Here is a 23,277-nt window from a genome sequence, read left to right as displayed (position 1 = left end):
AAGGGAGAAAAGTAAAAATTAAAATGCATTGTGTGTGGCCTCCATCTGACATCCTGCTCATATTTATGAAATGGCCTTTAAATTGTCCCGTCCTCGCTACTATCTTCCCTCCCTCGCTCATGACTTGATCAAATGTCCCATGAGCAGCACGTGTCTGACATGGCAGCTGTGACACAGACACTGTTGACTCTCGGCATTAATATGCTGTTTATTAATAACCTCCAGTAATCAAGAAGAGTGAGCATCGTGGATCATGTTCCAGTGACTGCCAGGATATGGGTTCAAACATATGTACGATACCTATTTAATATATCAACATCCATGTTGAACCATTCCACAAATCATCCAACAAACAACATCCATCCATCCATCCAACAAATGATAGACTTGACAAAAAGCCTATTCACTTCTCTTGTCCTTGTTTTGGATCAGGTGGATCTGAAAGGAAATGGCCTGATGTGTGAAAGGTGGCTGTGTGTGCATACGAATATCTGGCTGAGGTGGCGACTGAATCTGTGGCCGAGGGCATTAGCAGGCAGTTGGCTCATCCTGGGTGACATCAATCTATCTACATAAGCACAGTTGACTAGCTGACCCTGTGGGGCAAAACATGTCTCCCTGATCTTCCAACTGAGCCACCTTTTTTAGCCGTTGTCTACTTTGTGATTTGTAAAGTGTGTATGCCATGCTGATGGCATTCCTTGTTGAAGATAAAGGGGTGAGAAGCCAGTTAATGTTTTTGCTACACTAGCGGTGAAGGGATGGCTCTGTGAGTATTTAAATATTTCAATAACTATTACATAGATTAACATAAAATTTTGTAGCCTATCCTCTGGCTATTCCTCTACCGCCACTGGCAGGTCAACCTTTTGGATTTTTTTGTGAAATGTCTCGACAGCTATGGCCATGAAATAAGATGAATCCTACTGACTTTTTATCTGGCTTTGCCGATGGTAAATTAATCATATGTCTTTGTTTGACCTTATTTATATTTTAGTTATAATGATTATGATAATGCTTTAAACTATGAATGCTTCACTTTCCATCCACTGCACTGCTTTGCCTAATTATAGCCTCACAAAGCTATAGCTGTTTTGTGCGGTTATTTGTGTCGGCATTGCCCACTCTGACTCTGACTTCCCAGGTCCTCAAATGCAGACGACCTGCAAAACATCATTATTTGAGGACCTGAGAGTGAGAATGGTTTGACACATACATAAGAGGGCCATAACAAGCCTGTAGGTTGGTGAGATGATTTGAGAAATTTGCATAAATTGCTGTGTTGCTATCTACCTCATGTCACCCTCATGTCAAAACACAGGAAGGACCTTAGGCTCCCACTGGTCTCATGAAAGAGAGTTGGAAGACCGCTTAATACCAATGTTCATCTTACAAATACTGTCACAGAGCAAAAATTACCAGGTGCATATTTTGTTCTTTGTGTCATACCCTCATGATTTTACCAACAACGATGATAAACACTACCAAGTTGCTGCAATTTGATAATACAGTGACTAGTCATCATTCATTACACAGCCACCAAACAGCCGTGTTGAATTATTCAGCAAAACCCCATCAAAGCCACCTACACCAGTTTATTGGATTAATGACCAAGCATTTTATCAGGTGTTTTGGGTAGCTGCCGTGTTCATATTATCCTGTCTCTTCCACCCAAATTGCCCATGTTTGTTAAGTTCTTCCCGTGGTAGGCTACCACTGTTTTTCCTTGTAAATTCCCATTTATAAGATTTTTTTTCTCAAATTGCAAAATTAGTGCCCATTCATTCACTCACTACATCTGGACTGACAAATTATATGCCAAGTCAAATGTTCCCCCATAGCTGCACTAATCCTGAGAAATCAAGTCAGCCATTTCATAAGAAACAATTTGGGGCAAGGTCATTTCTTACCTCATTTAGTGAATAAAATACTTTTTACTTGCAATTACACTATGACTAGCACTTCTTCTGCACACTGGTTCCCATAAAGTTTTCTATTAAATCTAAAGATTTAGACATTTTTAGACAAATTTAGACATTTTTTTAATTTTTTATTCACATACATCATTTATCAGGACATTTTTCAGCATTAACACAGCACCAGCTAACACGGTAAACTCATGCCTTGTATTTGGGCTCTTTGCGGACAGCCAACAATGTAGTATGTCTATGAGGTTTCTCAGTGATCCTGGTTAAGGATGAGTGGTGAAAACAGAATAAAACAGTAAATCTATTTCCCGGCAGGAAGAATAATATAGGTTAAGTGTGAAAAACTGAATTATAGTAGTACGGTTATCTTCCTAGCTGAGCTCAACATATCTGTGACTATAATCCATAAATCAGCAACCACTGTGAACCATCTTTATTTAATGGATGTTGGGTTAATATGCATCAGTTATCACATTTCATAATTCATGTCCTTTATATACATTATGGTTATTGCAAAAATTTCAAGATCAGATTTATCTATCAGTAATATTCCAGTGGATATCTGGACCTCACATGTACATCAGTATAGAAACTCTACAAATCTCAACTCGTAACAAAAGGGATTGCTGGCCATGAATGATTGCTTTCATAAAATCCATCCATCCATCCATTTTCTACCGCTTATCCTCTAGTAGGGTCGTGGGGGGGCTGGAGCCTATCCCAGCATCTTTTCGGGCGACAGTCCATCGCAGGGCAAACACATAGAGACAGACAACCATTCACACTCACAGCCACACCTATGGTCAATTTAGAGCATCCAATTAGCCTAGTCCCCATTTGCATGTCTTTGGACTGTGGGAGGAAGCCAGAGTACCCGGAGAGAACCCACACTTGCACGGGGAGAACATGCAAACTCCACACAGAAAGATCCCACGGCCGAGCCGGGACTCAAACCCGGAACCTTCTTGCTGTGAGGCGACAGCGCTAACCACTGCACCACCGTGCAGCCCCTTTCATAAAATCATGGACATTATTCTTGAAGGAGAGGATTCAAGGTGTTGCAACAATGCCTCACTAAAAACTGGGCCTCAGTAGAGATTATTTTATTCTCTTTTTCTCATTTTCTCCCTTATTTTTTTTTTTTTTAGTCATTTCCTAAGTAAAACATTTTTACATCTGCGCCCTGAGTCGTGCTCCTGGGTCCCTTTTCTGAGAAATCAACCCATTCAGTCAACCAACCACAGTTACTATGTGTGGTTTGCTGCGTGATATATTGATTGTATTCACTCTAATATGGTTGTAATTAGTCAAAACAGTCCAAGATATTTGTGGTAAAGACCTCCCCATGAGCCTTTAGCATTGGGTAAAGTCTGTGGCAGTTGTTTGAGGCTGGATGTTGACGACATATATATGTTGATATGAGGTGATATGGGCAGTATCCTCCTCCTCTATATTTAAATAATTTAATTATTTTACAGTAGAATAAGGCCTACATAGAAAAACTGAAATTAGTATAACATATGTCAAAACATGTCTTGTTTACTATAAAACAAAGTGAGGCGATAAAGTAATTAGGATTTTATTTATTTACAGGAATGTTACATAATTTCTGGAAACTATCTAGATTCCTGATACATATACAATGCAAGACCAGCACATTAGATGTTTTGTCATTTAAAACAACAATGTGTGAACCCACCTCATGCAACTTTAAAGTCACTTGACAGACACATCAGCTACTGACATTGGTCTTTCACCCTCTAACCTCCAGGCATCTCAGGCAGCTGATATGTCAAACAATGTATGAAACTGAAAAGACAAGCCATCATGCTGTCATGGCCATTAACTGGGCGTACACTGACACCACGGTGCCCAAAATAAGAAACTGGATACTACAGCTCAGTGTGTCACCCTCTTAGAATTTACCACTGTGAGAGACTTTGATATGGACTTTTTAAATGTCCTCAGTGTCAGGAATGTTTGCAGTTTGCCAGAGCTAAGGTAGATCAATAATATTTCTAAGAGTGAAATGGGATCCCTGCCATGATATTAGAAGTTAGAGCAAAGTTTTTGCTTTGTTCCTATACTCACATCACGCGTTTTTCATCTTTTCCTCCAGATGTACTGGATAATCCAACACAATTGAAAATATAACATGTTAACTTTGTTATTCAACAGTATATCATGATCTGCAGATGTCACTTGAGGAGTAAGAGATGTATAGGTTAAGAACACATCAACAGAATCTTTGTGAAACCCAGTGAAAATGATGTGTCTAAGAGAGAGTGAAAGGTCAGTGTAATCACTTATTAACATGCATCGGCCTTGTCAGGTTAACATCTGCTCAGGGGTGATTCATTATTTATGAAAAACAGAGATGCTATGCGATATCTGTGCACTATTCAATTATTCACTCTTATCAGCTGCCTCTGTTATAACTGAAATGAGGAATATTTACTGGAAGTTCATTAAAAATGCCTGGTAATGAAATTACTTACCAGTGTCAGTGAATAGGCAATCAGCATACATGAGGCTGGGTGATTAGTGGAGGAGATTTACAGAAGTCTGCCTGACACACAGCTCAGTAAACTGAAATCATCTTGCCTCAGGCTTATGTGTTTTGATTATTTAGAGACTGGAAGCAATTTTCTCTCTCTTAATTAGCAGTATGGATTTGAAATGAAATAATTTTCCTGCCCTGTTGACTTGGTAAATGATTACAGTATTATTGTCTTCTTCTACAAATTGTAAAAAAAAGAATGCTTCCAGAACAACGTTAATGAGGAATCACAGCAAATTTTAATAACCTGAACCACTAAAAAAGAAATGAGATCAGATTGAAGTGATTGATTTTATATTAATGGGTTAACCTGACGATTGGATTCGAGGATGACAGCTGCCAGGTACATGTACATGTACCATGTAACATTGCATTTATGTAAGAAATATAATTTCAATTAATCTAACTTTATTAGATTTGTTATGAACCTCTCAGCAGCCCAGAAGGTTGGAATAAATTATTTACTGCTGGTGCTGCAATGAGTTATTCCATCGATTCCACCAACCCTTAAGTCAAGTAGAAAAAAACAATAAAAAATGAATAAATAAGAGTTTTTGTTTAAAATTTCTTTTTAGCTGCTTTGCATTTGTACCTGATCCAGTCCAGTACAATCAGCTACAGCCAAGTGAGCAGTAACAATAAAGCAGCAGAGTGCACATCATTTACTGATGTTCTGTTCACTTTAAATTAACTAAACTAAACTAAACATTATAACCTACATCCGCTATGACTATATAGTCAAAAAAAATTTCACAAATTTTTGTATTTTATAATCTTAACATAACTTTGGTCTTTGGTCCAAATTTATGACTAGTCTGATACTTGTAACATCAGCGAATACAGTTAGCCTACAAAATTAGCGGTCTGATGGTTTGCAAGAGCGTGGCCTGGGATGGAGTCAAATTCCCAGCCTGAATTATTGTTTCAGTCTGCCCCTGCTTCTGACTTTAGTTATCAAGAATGATGCTATGAAGTTAAAGGTGCCCTGTGTGGGTTTTTACCATTAGCAGCTCAATGGCAGCACTTTTTTTTTGTTTGTTTGTTTTTACGAGTGGACTCCTGTTTAACCTCAAGGATACAAACAATGCATTTTGGGGAGAGACACAATAAAAACAAAAACTTTGATTTGTTTATTTAAATAAAAATCGACATGCCATCTTTAATTTAAATGAAAGAGAAATGCTGTTTGAAACGTCCTCCAACATCCACCTCACAATCCTGCCCCATCCAATTACTGTCCAAACCAACTCAACCTTGTACCTGGTCACCTTAAGTGTGATAGTGTGAAGAAATGCAACTGGCCTTTTTAATAGACCTTTAAAGACAAACCTATTTGGACATATTATATTGGCCTTGTTATATCTTCATTGGATTATGGGGTAGCACATCAAGTGGCTTCTTCCAAGAGAGCTGGTGGCAAAAAAAAAAAAGATGAATGAAAACAGCTCATTAAAAAAGGGTACAGCAATTCCACGAGGTCAAGCACAATTGAAACAATTGAATCCCTGTAGCCCCGCACCAAGCATGGCTAATGACAGAGCACAACAAGGTACTACACTATCAAGTATTAGTATAATGTGGATCAGGAGACAGCTTAAGACTCTCATGTCCAGATGTCGTTTTCATCACCAAATCAAATTGAAGAAGTAAACTCTCCAGATATTGAATAAAACATTACAAAGATCCATTTACGCTCAGAAGACAGCTGAACATCACTAAAATACACTGATGGCACATTAGGGGCTTCGGCACTTACATAAACCAGTCACCTAACCCGTAAAATGTGGGACTAAGCGATATTAAAACGAATGGATAAAATGGAAAATTAATCTGAAGTGCATAAAGCCATAAGCGAGGTTTGATAAAAGCATGGAGCAGAAGTAATTGGGGCATATCATGAGATTTTTCATTTTCACTTTGAATCTGGCCCCTTTATTTTTGAGCGACGCTTTCTCTGAGGTGAAGTAACTGACAGAGCTTTCAGGATGTCCCCTCTCATGACAACAAAACCAAGTACGATTTGGGTCAGATGAGGATAATCTGTATATTTCTCTATCTGTTGAGAGGCACCTTGTTTCCTCTGTGCATGCTGACAAGAAAGAGAGGACAATAAAATAAGAGAGAATTGGGTGAGAGTCGGATAAAGGAAGGTGAAGACAGAGAGACAAATAAAAGAAGCTGCAAACCTGCAGGCAATGAAGAAGTGATGCTGTCTTTTGTGGTTCAAAATGTCCTTCCATTTCATCTTGTATTGAAACAGTAAATGCTAATTTTCCAAACCTGACAAAAGGCAATTTGTGAATATTGTCTTCCTTGTCATTATTTCTATTTAGAAGGCCAACACTCACATTTGGGAAAACACTTTTTGCCATCCCACACAGGCAGATGGATCTGTATCGATGTGATCTCGTCCAGCACAGAGATACAGTCAGTACAATTAGCCTGCATGGCTTAAAGGTTGCCTGTGGAGTTTTTGACCTCTACTACTGCTATGGAGCTGTTTATCTATGAGCTGTTCCACATTTTATGATTTGTAACACACTCTCCTGCAAATGGTTTCACACGTTGCACTGACTGGCAGTAATAAACCAAGAAATACAGCAAAACACCTGGAAGTTATAGTCAACACGGCTGTAAACAAGGCAGGATTTAGAGCAGACACAGTGACTTTTGGTGAGCATTAAAAAGAAAAGCTGCTCAGCTGCATCAAAAGTGGAAAAACATTAACTGTGAATGTTTGTGTTACGATAATGAGTTGTACCGCAAAAGATCAAGTGAATGTTTTATAGATTTCCATCGAACAATCATAACCTTGCTGCGTGAACACCAGTTTCTGATCAAGAAATAACATATCTTAAGCATGTATCTAATCTTAAAACCACAGTCTCTGATTTATAATTCCTCATATATTAAATAAGAAAGATAAAACGTTTAAACAAAACATTTTTGAAGTTGCTGGAAGAAATATTTCTACAGTTTGGTCAGACATTGGCTCCCTCCCTGGCTCACAAACATGTTAATGCAAAGCCACGCTAAACACATTTTGGACCACTGTGTACTGGATGCACGGAGATGAAATATTGATTGTCGATTCAGGTCAAAACAACCGTGTTTCCCAAGCTGTCAGTTGTTGACTGTTCATTGAAACAAAAGTATGTTCACGTATGGCTCCAATTGTGCACATGATGTTAAATTCTGAATAAAGTTCTCACACTTTAAACAAGTGTGAATTTGGAGTCGTCTCAAATAATATTCTGAAGGTTTGAGAACAAATCTGTGAAACCTGTTCCACAAAATGTTAATGTTAATTTACCACAAAAAAAAAATGCAGTTAACACAAGATGGGATAGAAATAACAAAATCACAGCGGACATTATTTATTTCAGGAGACACTCCTGCAAAGTGTGGTCTGGTGCTTGCCAGACTCACAGGAGGAACGATAAACAGACATGGGCACTAATTACTGACCGACAGCAGCTGAAACTGCAGCACTGTGCCGGACACTGCTGCCTCACTCTGAGAGAAATACTGCAAATGAAGGGTCAGTCAGCACAATCAAACAAATTGACAGGTTTTTAAATGCCTTTTGGCCCCGCTCAGTCCACTTAACCAGAGCTGGAGCACATCTGAGTGAAATCAGTTAATTTACTGGTCAATGCCACAAAGATAGGGCCTCGGGCAAACCCTACTGACAGTTGCTGACTGCTGCTCCCAGCTGTCAATAACAATGGTGCCATTGACCCAACCCAAAGTTACTGCAAAATGGCCTTGCCAATGTAGAAATCCACACACAGAGTCAGACTTGTGTACTATGATGGGATTGCCACCTTTACAGTTTTGCCGACAGCGAATAGACCAGCAAATCAATCGCTGTTGGAGCAACTCCACATCAGCTGTCTGGGTCAGCGGAAGATGGTTAGAGGGAAGATTATGTGGTTTCACAGCCTCCGGCCCAAACTTATCTCTCTCCATTACTGATGTGAGCAAAAAGAAAGACATTGATCTCCTCCATGCTTTGAGGCCAAGGGTACTGTGTTGCTCTACTTCTCTCTCCTCTGTTAATTTCGTCATTAGGCCATCCGTCTGGGGATGATAAATACTAGTGTCGATTGAATGGACACCATTAATCTGTTCAGCTTTTGCTGTGTGCCTGAAAAGGATTCATGATGGTCAGGAACATGTGGTGAACATGAGCTGTCTTGAAAATCATTTTGCCACAACAAAGTGAAGGTAGACGAGAACTGTGCCAGGCTGCACAATGCAAGTTCCACATAGTGATGTATAGTAATAATAATAATAGTAGTACTGATTGTGGCAGTGGGTGTTGAGAGCTGGGATATGGGGGCAGAAGGGGGCTTGCAATCACAGATTCAGATTGTACAGCTCCGAAAAACCCGCAGAAAGCAACAGGAGGAGCGAAGGGAGAGACGAGAAAGCACCAAACTATGTGAGAGAGAAGATGCTGAGTTAGTAACAAGCATTAATGGGATATGAATGGAGATGGAGAGGGAGAGGAATAAAGAGGAGCTCAGTGCATCATGGGAAGTCCCCTGGCAGCTGGAGCCAGGCATAAGCTTATCAAAAAGGAAAGTTTTAAGCCTACTCTTAAACCTGGAGATGGCTGTCTCAGATGTCAAAGATGGTTCCACAGAAGTGGAGCCTGACATCTCAAGGCTCTGCCTCGCTCTCAATCCTAGGAGACTCTAGGAACCACAAGTCAGCCTGCCAGGAGTACAGTGTTCTAGTGGTGGAATAGAGTACTATGAGTTCTTTAAGCTTTTACGGTGCCTGACCATTACGGGCTTTGTAGGTGAGGAGGATTTAAAATTCTGGATTTAATGGGGAGCCAGTGCAGTGAAGCTAACACGAGAGAAATATGATCTCTTTTCCTAGTTTCTGTAAGTACTCGTGCTGCAGCATTCTGGATCAGATGGAGAGTCTTTAGAGACTTGTTGGGGCAGCCTGATAATAAGGAATTGCAATAATCCAGCCAAGAAATTACAAAAGCATGGACTAGTTTTTCTGCATCCTCCTTCAGACAGGGCGCGCTTGATTTTTACAACGCTGCATAGGTGAAAAAGGCAATCGTTGAAGTTTGTTTCATGTGGGAGTTTTACGGCCGTATCCTGATAAAAAAATAACTCCAAGATTCCTTACAGAATCCCTTAGCGGGCAAGTTTGGAACATATAGATGCAAACTCCTCTCTTGCCTCAGGAGCAGAATTAGCCAGCTGTGTCACCAGCCATGCAGGACAGCACACATACAGTCACACACCTGTTGTGACTGTGCTTCCTCTTTATGGCCAATTGCCCCGGAGAAGCCAATCAATCAGCCCAAAATTAGAGGGTGTGTAAGGTGGAGGCTAACTGAGCCCTTAATTACATGTTTGGTTCATGTGACATGGACATATTTGATCAGAATTACCTTCTCTAACACCTCAAAGGAACACCTTATCAGTGTCTAGCATTTTGTGAGTGACTAATGGGTAGAGAAGAGGTCAGTTTGGTTGCATCAGCAAAAAGAAAAAAATTCCACCAAGAGAATTGTGTGAGAAATAATGTATAGGCTACTACAATACTATCAGACTGAAAGCTCAATATCCACACAGGGGGTTCTCAGCAGTGAAAGAACAGTGCCTCAAGTCACACATCTCATGCACTACCCTATCAAAATTACAGTAATTATATTGTGGGCAGAATTATAAATGTAAATTTGAATGTCTGCGTGTTCATGTGTAGTATAGAGAGGGTGGAGGTGAGGGAGGATGAGATAGAGAGAAAGAGAGAGAGAGAGGGAGAGAGAGAGAGTGTGTGTGTGTGTGAGTGTAGTGTATGTATGTGTGTGATCGTGAGTGGGGCTTGAGGAGAGAGAGCGACAGACCAGAAGGAGAGTGTGCGGAGAGAGCAGATCATTGTTCACACACCTCTCAAGACACTAATCTGTGTTTACATCAGGGAAAAACAACAAGGGAACACATTAGAGGTAAGAAGATTTATACTATTTGGAAAACTAGATAATAAGAGTTCTGGACTAAAATCAATCATGTATAGCCACTATTTCCTGTAGAAATCAGTCAGTGCCTCAAACATCGTGAGGATCCTGGTGACAGTGTTTTACATGTCTTCATGTAACAAACCAAGTCATTAACCTATTATTTTTTGTCATTCACGTTTTTTAAACTTTTTTTAATGCCCGGCTTATATTATGAGGTTAAAAAACAGATTTCATGTAAAACTAATATAATAAAGTGAACATGTAGTGGCTCATAATACAGCTCAGATCCACACTGTATAAACAGTGTTTACAATAACATTCCAATAAACATTTTTTCAATAAATAACTTGATTTATTAATGTTTCTGATCAGGGGCACTTTGCATTATTTGATATTAATGTTACTTGAATATTCAACCATTTGAAAGGAAACTTAAACTACCAAGCTGAGGCTATAATTTAATTTATGTCTTATCCATCACCTTCATTTATCTAAGTGGTGACTTTCTGTTTTGTTGGTTCAGTGGATTGTGGGGGAAAAAGTAATTGACCTAAGACCATTGAAATGTAATCAGAGTACAAAAACTACAAAACAATGTGAAACAAATGCATCTGTCTTAAAACCCAAATCTGAAAGTTATTTGATTTCATCTGCTTTTCTGAATGCAAATGTACTGGTGAAAGATTAAGTCAAAAATCATACAATAGCAAAGTGAATATTCCTTTTTTAATAACGCTTAATATAAATACATAACTGTAAATATAAAAAAACAATCATAGTGGCCAGAAAAGCACAACATACTGGAGTCATAATTTTGAGTCATGAAAGGTGCAGCATGAACAGAACAGAGAAACAGGGATGTTCTGTGTTATCAGTGCACTAAACAATGGATCAGAAAAATGTCTGCGTTGTTATTAAGGTGAAAGCTAAAATTTCTCAAGAATCTTTATTCAGAGTTTTTTTAATTACTGCAGACTACATGCAGTTAAAAGTTAATTAAAGCACAGCAACCAGGACTACGCATTCATGCACTTCACGTACTTCCCCAAAATGTAAAGCCATTTTTGACTCTCATAGGAAGCAGTGCCATGTAGCTGTCAGTGCAAAAGCTGAAGCAGGATATTGTGGTCTGTTGACTTTTCTAAAGGCAGATGCATGTGATTTGGGCTTGTGATTTGGATTATTCATGACATCATTCCCGAGAAAAAGGAAAGCACAGAGATGTCTGCACTCTGGGGACAATGATAATGACAGATGGCAGCAGCTTCTGGGCAAGGCGATGGATGTTTTTCTTAGATGTAAGCAGTGTTACCTGTTGTAGGCTGCATATGCATTTTTGTGTCAGAGTGAAAGCTGCTCTACAGTCACTGGATCAGCATACTCTTTGTACCGAGCTTTTCACTGTAGGGAGGACTTAAATGGACAAAGCTGATATGAAAGTCCTGCATTTTAGTCTGTGCTGTAGCTGGTTGCCTTCAATCATTGCATTCATGAGTTTCCCCATGGGGATAAAGTCCAATCTACCACCTAACCGCAGAGATTTTCATTTGTGGCCAACAGGCGATTAAATGCAACAGTTTCAAATCCCTTCCATTCACTAGTTTTAAGATGATACATGATAGGAATTTGTTTCACTCATTTTAGGTGAAAACATGCCGTAACTCTCAGGTGGACATGTCAGTTATCTAACTTCAGAAGCATCAAAAGACATGCTTCTAAAGACAACTGTTTGAAAATACAGCATGATCATTTATTACTTGGCATTTGCTGTACAGAAGACAGTTAAGATAAAGTGATAAGTGTGTATTTAGTATGTAAATATTAAAATAAAAATAATCTAGAGTTACTGAGACTGTGGAAATAGGTTTCTGGAATGAAAAGTGGAATGTTCATGTGGAAGACAAGATGCGTCATCCATATATGCATCACATCCACTGTAGATCCTGTACTGAAACATTCATTAAAGTGGTGGATCTATATTTATAAAGCATACTATATCATTCCTTGGAATGCCCTGGTCAGAATGCTAACAAGTTGTTGCTTCCTATAGCTCAATCCTGAGTGTGCAAATAACAATTGGCCTGATGGAGATTGGGTATGGAATTCCCATTGACAAGAGAACTCATTTATGGCACAGTGGTGGTTGCACTCTGAAGCCACAGGGGAATTGTTATGCAGTTTGTTTTAATGCAGTGGACGTGGTGTTGCATACACTACAAAAATGCTTTACCAGAGACTGAGTTTCAAGCTCAATTAGTGTCAAGACTCTCAACAGACACAAGATGCATCCTGATGGAATACATAACACAGAAACTCTGTGCCAGAGACAAAAAAGACCTCAGATTGATGTATGTAAATGTATGGTAACATCTTTGTTGTGTTTTCCTGCTCCTCATCAACAGTCACTCATGTTCTCGGCAGAAAAGCCTTTTTCTGTCTCATTTCTCATTATCCAGCTCTGACTTGGTAAAATGTAAATATCATTACATCATTACCTCCAAATTTATATTCAGCTGATGGACTGGTTCTTATTTCACTATGTCAACTCAAGAATGATATTCAAACACTTAGCAATAAATACTTTTTTTTTTTTTGAATCACTGCATCATGTTGAAATGTTCGGAATGCAAATCTGCTGTTGCATCTTACAGAAATCCTGCAACATCCCTTTTTAAATCCTTCCGAGAAGGTCCTCTGTAAAGCCTAATCAAATTTCCTTTATGTAATTAACTTACAACCTAATAAAATAAAATAAAAATCCTTTACATGCAAACAGTCATTAATTTATGGAATTATCACCATGACTGATGTTATTAACTTTCATCTTGACCAAGTTCCCATAAAGCCCTTCACCCAGGAATATAATTATATTATCATCAATATTACTTTCGCTCGACGGTAGCATCAAAAGCCTCCAAAGATTTCACATATAATGAGTCCCTGCTTTCTGATGTGTGTTCCTTTGAACAGCAGGTACAGTACTTTTAGAGGACATACTGCTGGCAGTGAGAATCTGCTGATCTGTCCCTGCACCTGTAATGCTCAAGCAGTGGCCTAAAGGTTATAGACAGGTTCCCAGTTTGATCCCCACACTGACAGAATGAATCTGGTCCAGGTAGTGAAAGTGCAGTGCTAGCACTCCATTATTAATGTTGAGGTGCCTTTAAAGGAATACAGGTAGTTAGACATTTTCAGAAAATTGTCTTATTTCTTGCTGAGATTTAGATGAGAAGATTGATACGACTCAGCAAAGGATGGACTAAACAAAGAAGTTAAAAAATGTTGTACTAAATTAAGCTAACTGGCTGCTGGCTGTAGCTTCATATTTTCCATACAGGCGTGAGATTGGTATAGATCTTCACAGCAAGACAGCAAATTAACATATTCCCCTAAATATTAAATCATTCTATATAAGTCAAAACACAGCTGCTTAGGCGCCAACAAAGCTGACTAGTTGAATTTGGCAACTTTCCAGTGTTAATGTGTGTTCAGTGAATCTGCCCTAAATAAATAGCCTAATGAACATAGAGGAGAATTTGGCTCCCTACAGGATGTGACACAGGGTACATAATACTATTACATCTACCATCCTGGGCCACTTAAATCTAGTGGATCGGTGCAGTGAGTACATACAGTGCAGCTAATAGAATAGATCTCCCCACTGAGAAATAAACTCCGAGCAGCACCCCTGCCATTCATTATGTATTGAGTCACACAAGGAACGGAACACCCACCACTGTTAATGACACTACCGTGCTGCACCCACTGAGCTTCAAAGGGTGCAATGTAAAGGGAATAATAATAAGAATATCACACAAGACATTTTATTGTCTTTTATAATGGGTAAATGTGGCAATTACTGTAAAGCGCTTTGAGTGGTCAGTAAGATGAGAAAATCGTTATATAAGTGCAGGTCCATTTAATATGTACTTAAAAACTACAATGTCCAACTGTTTTAGGAAATTACTGAGCCCTACAAATATATACTATTTATTAGTGTTCAATTTTCAAACCTGAATTTTTTGGCCACTTGAAGGTGGTTCAACCAGCTGTTATACATACAGTGACATTTGCATTCATTTGAGTTCTTGTTTTAGGTGAATGCACAGTAAGTCAAATTTAATCTCCTTTCTACTCTATTGAGGTCTCCACCTACTCCAGGGAAATATATCAAGCTCTTGATCTGCTGAATGCTCCACTGTGTTCACCAGCTAATCTCTAACTTTGTCCGTCTGTCTTTTGCTGCTGGACAGGTAGCATGCAGTGGGTTTATCAGAGAATTCTTGCTGAAAACAGCTGCCTGCTGAAGCCAAACATTCTCTCTTATGATGTTACTTTGCAAGTCAGTTTCAAGAAGATTCTGCATGTTTGAGTTCATTTAAGGAAAGCTTCTGAAGATTTTGAGCTCTACTACAGCGGCAGGAAACAGATGGCAATTCAAGCTCTTTCAATCACTCTGTCTTCTGTCAGTAGTGAATTCAAAACTCATTGGCAGAAACAGCAGTCATAGCTAATCTAATTCAGTTTGGGGGAATTGGTCAGGAAGAGATGAATGTCAAAACGTAAAACAACTCCTTCCTCATTTGTTGATGGCACACATTTGCAGTGATCAACAAAACTTTGATTCCTATTTATTTCAATTATAGCTGGAAACCAGTTGTGTATGAATGTCATATTCTTGTGAGTCTGCTCAAAACTTTTGCTGTGTGTTTAATCTTTTATTTCTTTTTCTTTTTTGTCCTCAGAGAGCGAGTCTACTGTTACTACTTCAGCAGGATGTCAACTTTAAACTGCTCCTCTGATCTAATGGGTGAAAAAGGTACCAACCTGACGCCTGGTATTAACAGAAACTACAGCGATCTGGGTGGTGCATGTTTGACGGAGGACAAATACCTGGAAATACATCTGGGTCCTCCTCGATCACCTGTGTTCTTCCCCGTCTGCCTCGTCTACCTGATCATCTTTTTGGTAGGCGTGGTGGGGAATGTGCTGACGTGTACCGTCATTGCACGCAACAAAGTGATGTGGACACCGACAAACTACTACCTGTTCAGCCTGGCGGTGTCAGACCTGCTGGTGCTGCTGCTCGGCATGCCACTGGAGCTGTACGAGCTATGGCAGAACTACCCCTTTCTGCTGGGGAAGGGAGGTTGCTACTTTAAAACCTTCCTATTTGAGACGGTATGCTTGGCGTCCATCCTAAACGTGACGGCGCTGAGTGTGGAGCGTTACATTGCTGTGGTGCACCCACTGCGAGCAAAGTACGTTGTGACACGCACCCATGCCAAACGGGTCATCCTGACGGTGTGGGGCCTGTCGGTGCTGTGTGCCATTCCCAACACAAGTCTGCATGGGATCAGCATCGCTCACTGTCCCTTCACCTGCCCTGAGGGGAGCATAAATGTGGCGATCCCCAACTCGGCAACCTGTACAGTGGTGAAACCACGCTGGATGTACAATCTGACCATCCAGGTGACCACTTTGCTATTTTTCATTCTGCCCATGCTCACCATCAGTGCTCTCTACATGCTCATCGGGCTGCAGCTGAAGCGCGAAAAGCTGCATCAGGCGCTGGAGGCGAAGTCTGGCATTGGACAGGACAGCTTCTGCAGCGTCCGTACGCAGCAGCAGAAAGCGCGTCGCCGGCAGGTCACTAAAATGTTGTGTGAGTATCAAACTCTGCTGATCTAATGGTTGTACTTGGGAAAAAAAAAAAAAAAAAAGCTTTTTGGGCCAGTGTGCATCACCTGGCTGTGCTACTCAATATGGCCACTGGCCAAAATCACCTCACCTTATATCACCTTCTTAAAGACACCACCCCACAATCTACTTAGCACAAACTAAGTGAAACACTGGCTCCCATTTATTTTTTCTATTGGATGCAGAAAATCCCTCTAAATGAAGTGGGTGGGTTGACCAGCAACAAGAAACAAAAATTTGCCAAGAGCAAATTCAAATAAATGTGTTGCTGATCATTTTGTTGAGGGAAAATGAATGGTGAACAATTTTGATAGTTCATTAGTATTTCAAGGTCATTAATCAAGATCAAAAGCCAAATAGTCTCTGGTTACATCTTCTTAAATGTAAGGATTTGCGTTTTTGGTCTGAACAGTTAGTTGGGTCGGACTAAAGCAATTTGAAAACGTCACATTGGGCTCAGAGAATGGGATTTCTTTCACTTTTTTCACATTTGTAGAAAAGATTCATCATAAAAAAATATATATAATCATTAGTGGCAACCTTAAATAAATAAACTGTGGCCTAGGAGGAATGGAAAATCAGAAATTAGTCACACCTGACACCTGTTGTTTATCTGTCTATATACTATAAACAAATGTAAAATGCATTGTATTGCTGCTACTATTTCACTCCTGAAATGAGACAACAATCAGATGCAACTGTATGATTGAGTTTTCAAATTCTCTTGATTTGTTTCTTTGAAACTGTGTCTAATGTTGATAAAAGCAGGATCCATGCAGCGTTACATTTCCCCCATACATGACTGAGGCTCATGAACATAAATAAATATTGATGCTGTCATTATTAAAGGTGACATCAACCATGTGGATGCTATTATGGTTTGTCACAGTCTGTCATATAGGCTTAATGTCCGCGTGTGCTTTTGTATCACTCAGAGGCTAAGGTGAAAGGAAGGTAGACGTGAATATCCTTCATGGTGCTTAAGCATGGGTTGTGTGCAGGTATTAATCTATACCTTATCTTGACATTATCAAAGCCATCCTATGACATTGATTTACATGCTCTCAGATGCTTGGCTTCACAAGCACATATGTTGAGACACAGTTGAACCCCCCTGAACCCCCCGTACAGGATACAGTTTGGTCTGTGAAGATTTACTGTAAAATACTGTAGAATAACATATGTAACAAATTTTCCAAAATAATAACTTGTTTACTATATAATAACACAGAATATGGTAATCTCTATATTAATATTCAAAGCCAAGGCACATATAGTGTTATATTAGATATGTTGATGTACTGTATATGTGACTCTACAAAGCAACTGTTTTACCTCTAACCACAGACAGGAAGACATCTCACAAGCTGAGTTTTATATACAGATGATTACATAAATCGTCACCTCTTGAAGCTTTGGAGCAGTGTTAGAGATATACAGTAAATTCACCATGCCATATTTGTTACCTCAAGTCTGTGAAAACTGATTTCAGTATGTAGTTCAATAGATTTTCCACATGTCCAAAACAGCTGCCATGATTGTTCAGGTTTAAAACTGGAAGACAAGATGAATCTCAGTGTGTGGTGGATTTGTCCAGTCAGTTGTAGGGCAGGGATCATGTTTAAGGGGATATCTAGATAAGTCATGTACTGTAAGACAATATAGCCTTGATAGCCCTATTCTACATAATTGCATGAATTAATGTTGAATACTTACAACAGTACCACAAAAATGGCAAAGCTATAAGAAAACATTAATGCTACTTTACAAATGAATTCATGGCTGTAAGAGGCTGTAGAACTTTGAAAGAGCTTGCAGTGAGCAGTACACAGCCCTTCATTGCAGTCTCTTACTAAAATCTGTTGTAAATTCAGTCATTTTTGGGCACAGTTTTTCTTCTTTTCAAGAACTCTGAGAGACAGAGTGATGTCTCCCTCAAATAAAATGTGCATTTAAGTATGAAAGCAGTGTGAGAGTTGGAAATGTAGGCTGGAATTTTGAAAAATCCCCCCCTTCGATCTTTATGCATAGTTTTTGTTCTGCTCTTGGTTTCTGATGTTGTGTTGTGCCATATCCCACAGTCAGGCTTTTGCATGAGGATCACTCAAACAACAAGTGTCAGGGACAAACTGGGACCCATACGATGATATGAACAAGGACCTCAAAGGAGTATTTTTCAATTATGAGCCTAAAAATGTGTTAAACACTTAGGTACAAAACCAAATCAGAGGCTGTGAGCCCAGTACAGAGATGCTCTGCACACACAGCCCCCAGAGGGACAATTTAATTGAGAGCAGAGAGAGCATGTTGAGAACATTAATCAATGTACTGCTATTAAAATGCCCTCTAACTGTGTCTCTCATTGTCTTTTCCTCTCTCTTGTTGTTTTTTCCAGTCGTTTTGGTGGTGGTTTTCGGGATCTGCTGGGCCCCGTTCCACACTGACCGACTCATGTGGAGTTTCATCAGTGACTGGAGTGTCTACCATCTGGAAATCTTTGAGTACGTGCACAACATCTCTGGAGTGTTTTTCTACCTCAGCTCAGCAGTCAACCCAATCCTGTACAACCTCATGTCCACACGCTTTAGAGAAATGTTCAAGGAGGTCATGTGCCATCGGCCACATCACATCGCTCCCAGAAAATACTCGCTCAGCGTCACTCGGGTGACGCTCCGCAGCACCCTGAGTGATGCACCAGTCAGCAATGGAACCGCTGTCGTCGAAGGCGAGGCAGAGGATGGAGAAGTGAGGGTGAAAGATGAGACAACTTTTTCAACTTAAGGGGTTTGTCAAGGACGTATTGTTGGCAGGGTGGCATGGGGTTTAGAAAGACTGTCCTGTTTTAAGTCAATGCATCCATCAGCTGTCATTAACATCCACTTGCAACAGTTGCATCTGTTAAATACCTAAAATAGTCTGAGCGGAGGAACTGCAGGGGGAAAAAAAGCACACGCTTCCGCTGAAACTGTCAGACTGCAGTGTTAGTGTTACTATTCTGCTTTTGAAAACTTTATCTGTAACTCAGCAAATCACAAACTGAAGTCAAACTCCAAATGTCTTGCAGTGGCATGTTTCAAACAAGCCTGAGCAGACATGAATTCATGGCATTCTCAAGCCATAGGAAAAAAGTGCAGGAAAGTAGACTTCAGTTTGCCAGCATGAATGGCAATTAATATTCATTGTACAAAAACCATTTAAATTAAAACATATTCTTTGTAAGTACTTTATTCCATTTGGGAAAATACTCTAAATTTAAATGATGATGATGATACAGTCCACAAAAATTCTGCTATTCACAAATTGAGACGAACCAGGAGGACTGATGAATACAAAAGTTGATCCAAGCCAGAGAGAGGCTGAAAACTTATATTGTTGGTTGTGTACAGTAAGAAAATGTGGAATTCAGTGGCAGGGTCTTAACAAAAGCATCTGTATTTGTATATTAACACAGGTGAGGTACAAGCTACAGAGGCAGTGTCAAGACATTAAAAATGGACCAATGTGTATAAAAGTTATGATGTATTTAAGATGATGGGAAATTGAATATCCTGTTATAAATGTCTGTCATGTAAGGGGTAAACTACACTGTATTTAGAGTAAATATTCATATCAGATTATAAATGCTATATATGATCAGAAATTGCTCTGCTCTCATGACAAAAATGCTTGTCAGCCCTGTGTACTGTTTATAATAGTGTTTAAGTGGTATTCTTAAGTGTGTAATTTCTGCTAAATATCTATTGCTTTTTGTGGTTAAACAGTCTAGAAATGTGTTGTACTTTATGCTGTTATCCACAGGTATAATAAACAATAGCAGTTTAACTGCACATCCTTTAGCTGATTATTATTATTGGTAGCAGTATTCGGTTGAGTTGTTGATGTTAAAATAGCTGTTATAGCCAATGATGAACATTGCTTTCAAATGCTTTCTATTGATTATCAGACCTTTCATATGGCACATGTGGCAAAACTGAATTTATCTGGGAGGTAAGTAAGTTCCATAAAAATTATTTGCAAAAATGTTTGTCCTGCTGTCCAGTGTCTTATAATTTAGATCAAGCATCCCCTACAGTCAGTACAGTACTGTACATAACAACCCACAATAGATGATGGTAATGATGTCACGAATGACAGTGATGATTTTGAGTCTTACAAGAGGATCATCCCTTAAAGGTAAATCAAGAGGAAATGTACTGAAACCAACCACAAAACCCCCCAAAAAAACCTTATACCATTGGAAACATGAACACACATGACAATAGCAGTGATAACTGTGACTACACAATGGTGAGCAGGTCACCAAACAACATTAACCTGTAACCAGACGCCCCCCCATTTTTGTGCACAAGCTTGACAATAATGTAACCAAAATAAAAAAGGTCACTGTTCTGAAATCCTTTTGACTACAGTCACAACACTGGTATTCTTTGAAAGGTAACGCTCTACAACCAAAAAGTCATAATGAGTAGAGCAAGAAATAAGAAAAAGAAAAAAATTCACAGTTACAGAGGCACAAACATATGAGAAAGTGTTTTGCCTGGCCTACTTCTTTTGGCATAAAAAGGGAATATAATGCCTGTAGTTGCACCTTTTGAATAGAAAACACTTTGGAGCTATAGCCACAAGTCTGAACCAATTCTACGTCAACAACTGCAGCAGTGATATGGATGACCCTAAAATACTTTGCACAGTCTGATAGAATCAGGAGACTTACAGCTTTCAAACGATGTATAATTTATCAAGGTTGTGTGAAGACTGAAACCGGTATAGACCAAAACACACACCTAAAGTAGCACTAACAAGGCCAAAGTGTCCTACACGTGGGATGCTGCATTTTAAAAGGTAAAAAAAAAAAATTGATTTCAGGGTGACGTGAATATCCACAGCACACTGCGTGGAAGTCTGGCCTGTCATGCTCAGATATTCAGAGTTCTGAACCAAAATGTTGGAGAGAGAGTCGGGACGAACATATTACTTCACATGCAATATTTTAGATTCCAAAATTGATTTTTTTTTTTGTCACATTAGTTGAACTGATGGTGATTTATTTACAATATGTGTCATTATCTCTCAGTTCATGTTGTTTGTCAAGCTGGACTTCTAGCTGTGTTTCAACACCTCCAAATCTCTGCAATTAAGTCAGTGAGTAAAATGTTACAGTGACCCATAGGATGACCGCAGCTAAAGAAATAACGTTTTAAAAGACTGGCAGTTTCCTTTAAGTCAGCTGCCTGCTATTTTTTTGTTTAACAAGTCAATATAATTGGATGCCATGACAAGATAATTGGAAACATCCACCATATCTGGCTTTGCTATCCAAAACCATTCATGTAGAAGGGTCAGAAGTCCACTGAAGCTGTTTCTCTCTTGTGATATGTATTCGTATAAGTACTAACCGAGGATGCCCCTTCTTTAGGGGAAGATTCACAATGGTAATAGCTTTTAAAAGGCATTTAAAAGCTATCAGATCTCTCAGAGCTGACAACATCAGCAGTGCAGGGTAATTTCAGCCGCTCTTAATTAACCATCTGTACTTCAGGCAGAATGTTTGGATGCACCTTTCTTTCTCTCAAGCCCACTATCAGACCACATTATAACCATCAGTATGTACTATTGGCCACAAGGGGCTCTTGAACAACTGCAATTTTCATGTGTAACTCCTTTGTCTTCGTGTGCTTGATTTTCTGTCCTAACAGCTGGGAAATTTTATTCAACAGGGGTCCAAGTAAAAAATCTGTATTCTTAGAAGTGAAATAAGAAAATACTCTGAATAACAAGTGTGAATATCCACATTTAAAAAAAAAAAAATGTTATGTGTTGATTGCAGACATTATTGTGCTAAATAAATAATAAATAGCTCTTGTCGGTCAGATGCCTCATGAAAGACCCATAATGATAATCTCTTTGCCTGAGATCAAACTATAGGCTGTAAAGTGCCATGTCTATTGACACTAAACCTGACACATACACACAGCAGTGGTGAAAAAAATCTGTACTGACAAAGGAATGATGTAAATCAAGGTGAAGCACAGTGAATCACATAATAAATGCCTGCAGCAATGCCCTGGGCTCTTTAGTGACTCTGGCAGCAGATGGACAATAAACACTCGGTGGACACAGAAGACTACTCCAATCCCATTTCATCATGCTATACTCAATGCCAGAGCTTCTTTGGTTGCACAGTGAACTGCAGAGAGCATGAACCTGCATGATTAGAGGAGGCATCTTCAGGAACCCAGTGTACATAAATCATGTCTGGTTCCTAGATAGCAACTGACAATTTATCTCAAACTGCATTTACAGTTTGGTGCAACCACATTTGCCTTGTCTTGTTTTGTAGCTGCATTCCTAAAGAGAATGAACGTAGGAATAAACATGAAGCCTAGCCAGGACTTGTATATAAGTAGCAGTAATATGGCTGATATGCAAAACCAACCCTGATCACAAAATAACCAGACAACAAAAATTGAATAAAATATTACAAGCTGTCTGAGGGTTAGCTGGTGCACTAAAACTCAACACTTACTGAATGTAAATGTGAACTTTACTTGTGGACTGAAGCATGTCATAATACATAGAGTGACATACAGTATATGAAGTGCTGAGTGTCATAACATCAACTCAAGGCTTGGCTTCAAGGTGATTAAATGCCAGTGATATAACAAATGCCAAGATCTTGACCTTGTAATCCTTCACTCTGAGTACTTTTTCTGGGCATTAAACTGCATTAGAAATTCATGCAAGGTGTAGCTCAGGAGTCTGCTACTTCAGATCTTTCTGGGTTTCTAACAAAAACTAATTTTATTTGATAATATAATGTTTGATATTCAGAGTCTTATGACTTTGAATTACTCAGCATTAGCATTTCTAATATTATACTGACATGAATTCCCCAGCTGAGGATCATTAAACTCATACCAGGATATGGTCACATTTTTCATAGTTTGATGACAGCCAACATTTCTCTGTCTGACTCTACAGATTAGAACAACCAAATTAGCATTGAAATATTTGGCCTGCCCTACAGTATTATGTAAATATGCAATATCAAAACACACTACATGAACATATGCATACACTTAAAATGAATCAGT

General features: G+C 39.2%; 2 protein-coding genes across 2 annotated transcripts in view; one reads left to right on the top strand and one right to left on the bottom strand.

Moving 5' to 3' along the window:
* LOC130170441 (hydroxylysine kinase-like) overlaps positions 1–23,277 on the bottom strand; it is a 57,900-nt gene that overhangs the window by 20,610 nt on the left and 14,013 nt on the right. The gene's annotated exons all lie outside the window — the stretch shown is intronic.
* Positions 10,317–20,019, top strand: nmur1a (neuromedin U receptor 1a). The gene is made up of 3 exons (XM_056377714.1): positions 10,317–10,471; positions 15,229–16,148; positions 18,579–20,019. The coding sequence occupies exons 2-3, from the start codon at positions 15,260–15,262 to the stop codon at positions 18,962–18,964; spliced, it is 1,275 nt and encodes a 424-aa protein (XP_056233689.1). The 5' UTR covers positions 10,317–10,471; positions 15,229–15,259; the 3' UTR covers positions 18,965–20,019.

Source organism: Seriola aureovittata, chromosome 6 (genome assembly GCF_021018895.1).
Source record: "Seriola aureovittata isolate HTS-2021-v1 ecotype China chromosome 6, ASM2101889v1, whole genome shotgun sequence".
NCBI lineage: Eukaryota > Metazoa > Chordata > Actinopteri > Carangiformes > Carangidae > Seriola > Seriola aureovittata.
Note: the sequence above shows the minus strand (reverse complement) of the source record. Positions and strands in the feature narration are given on the sequence as shown.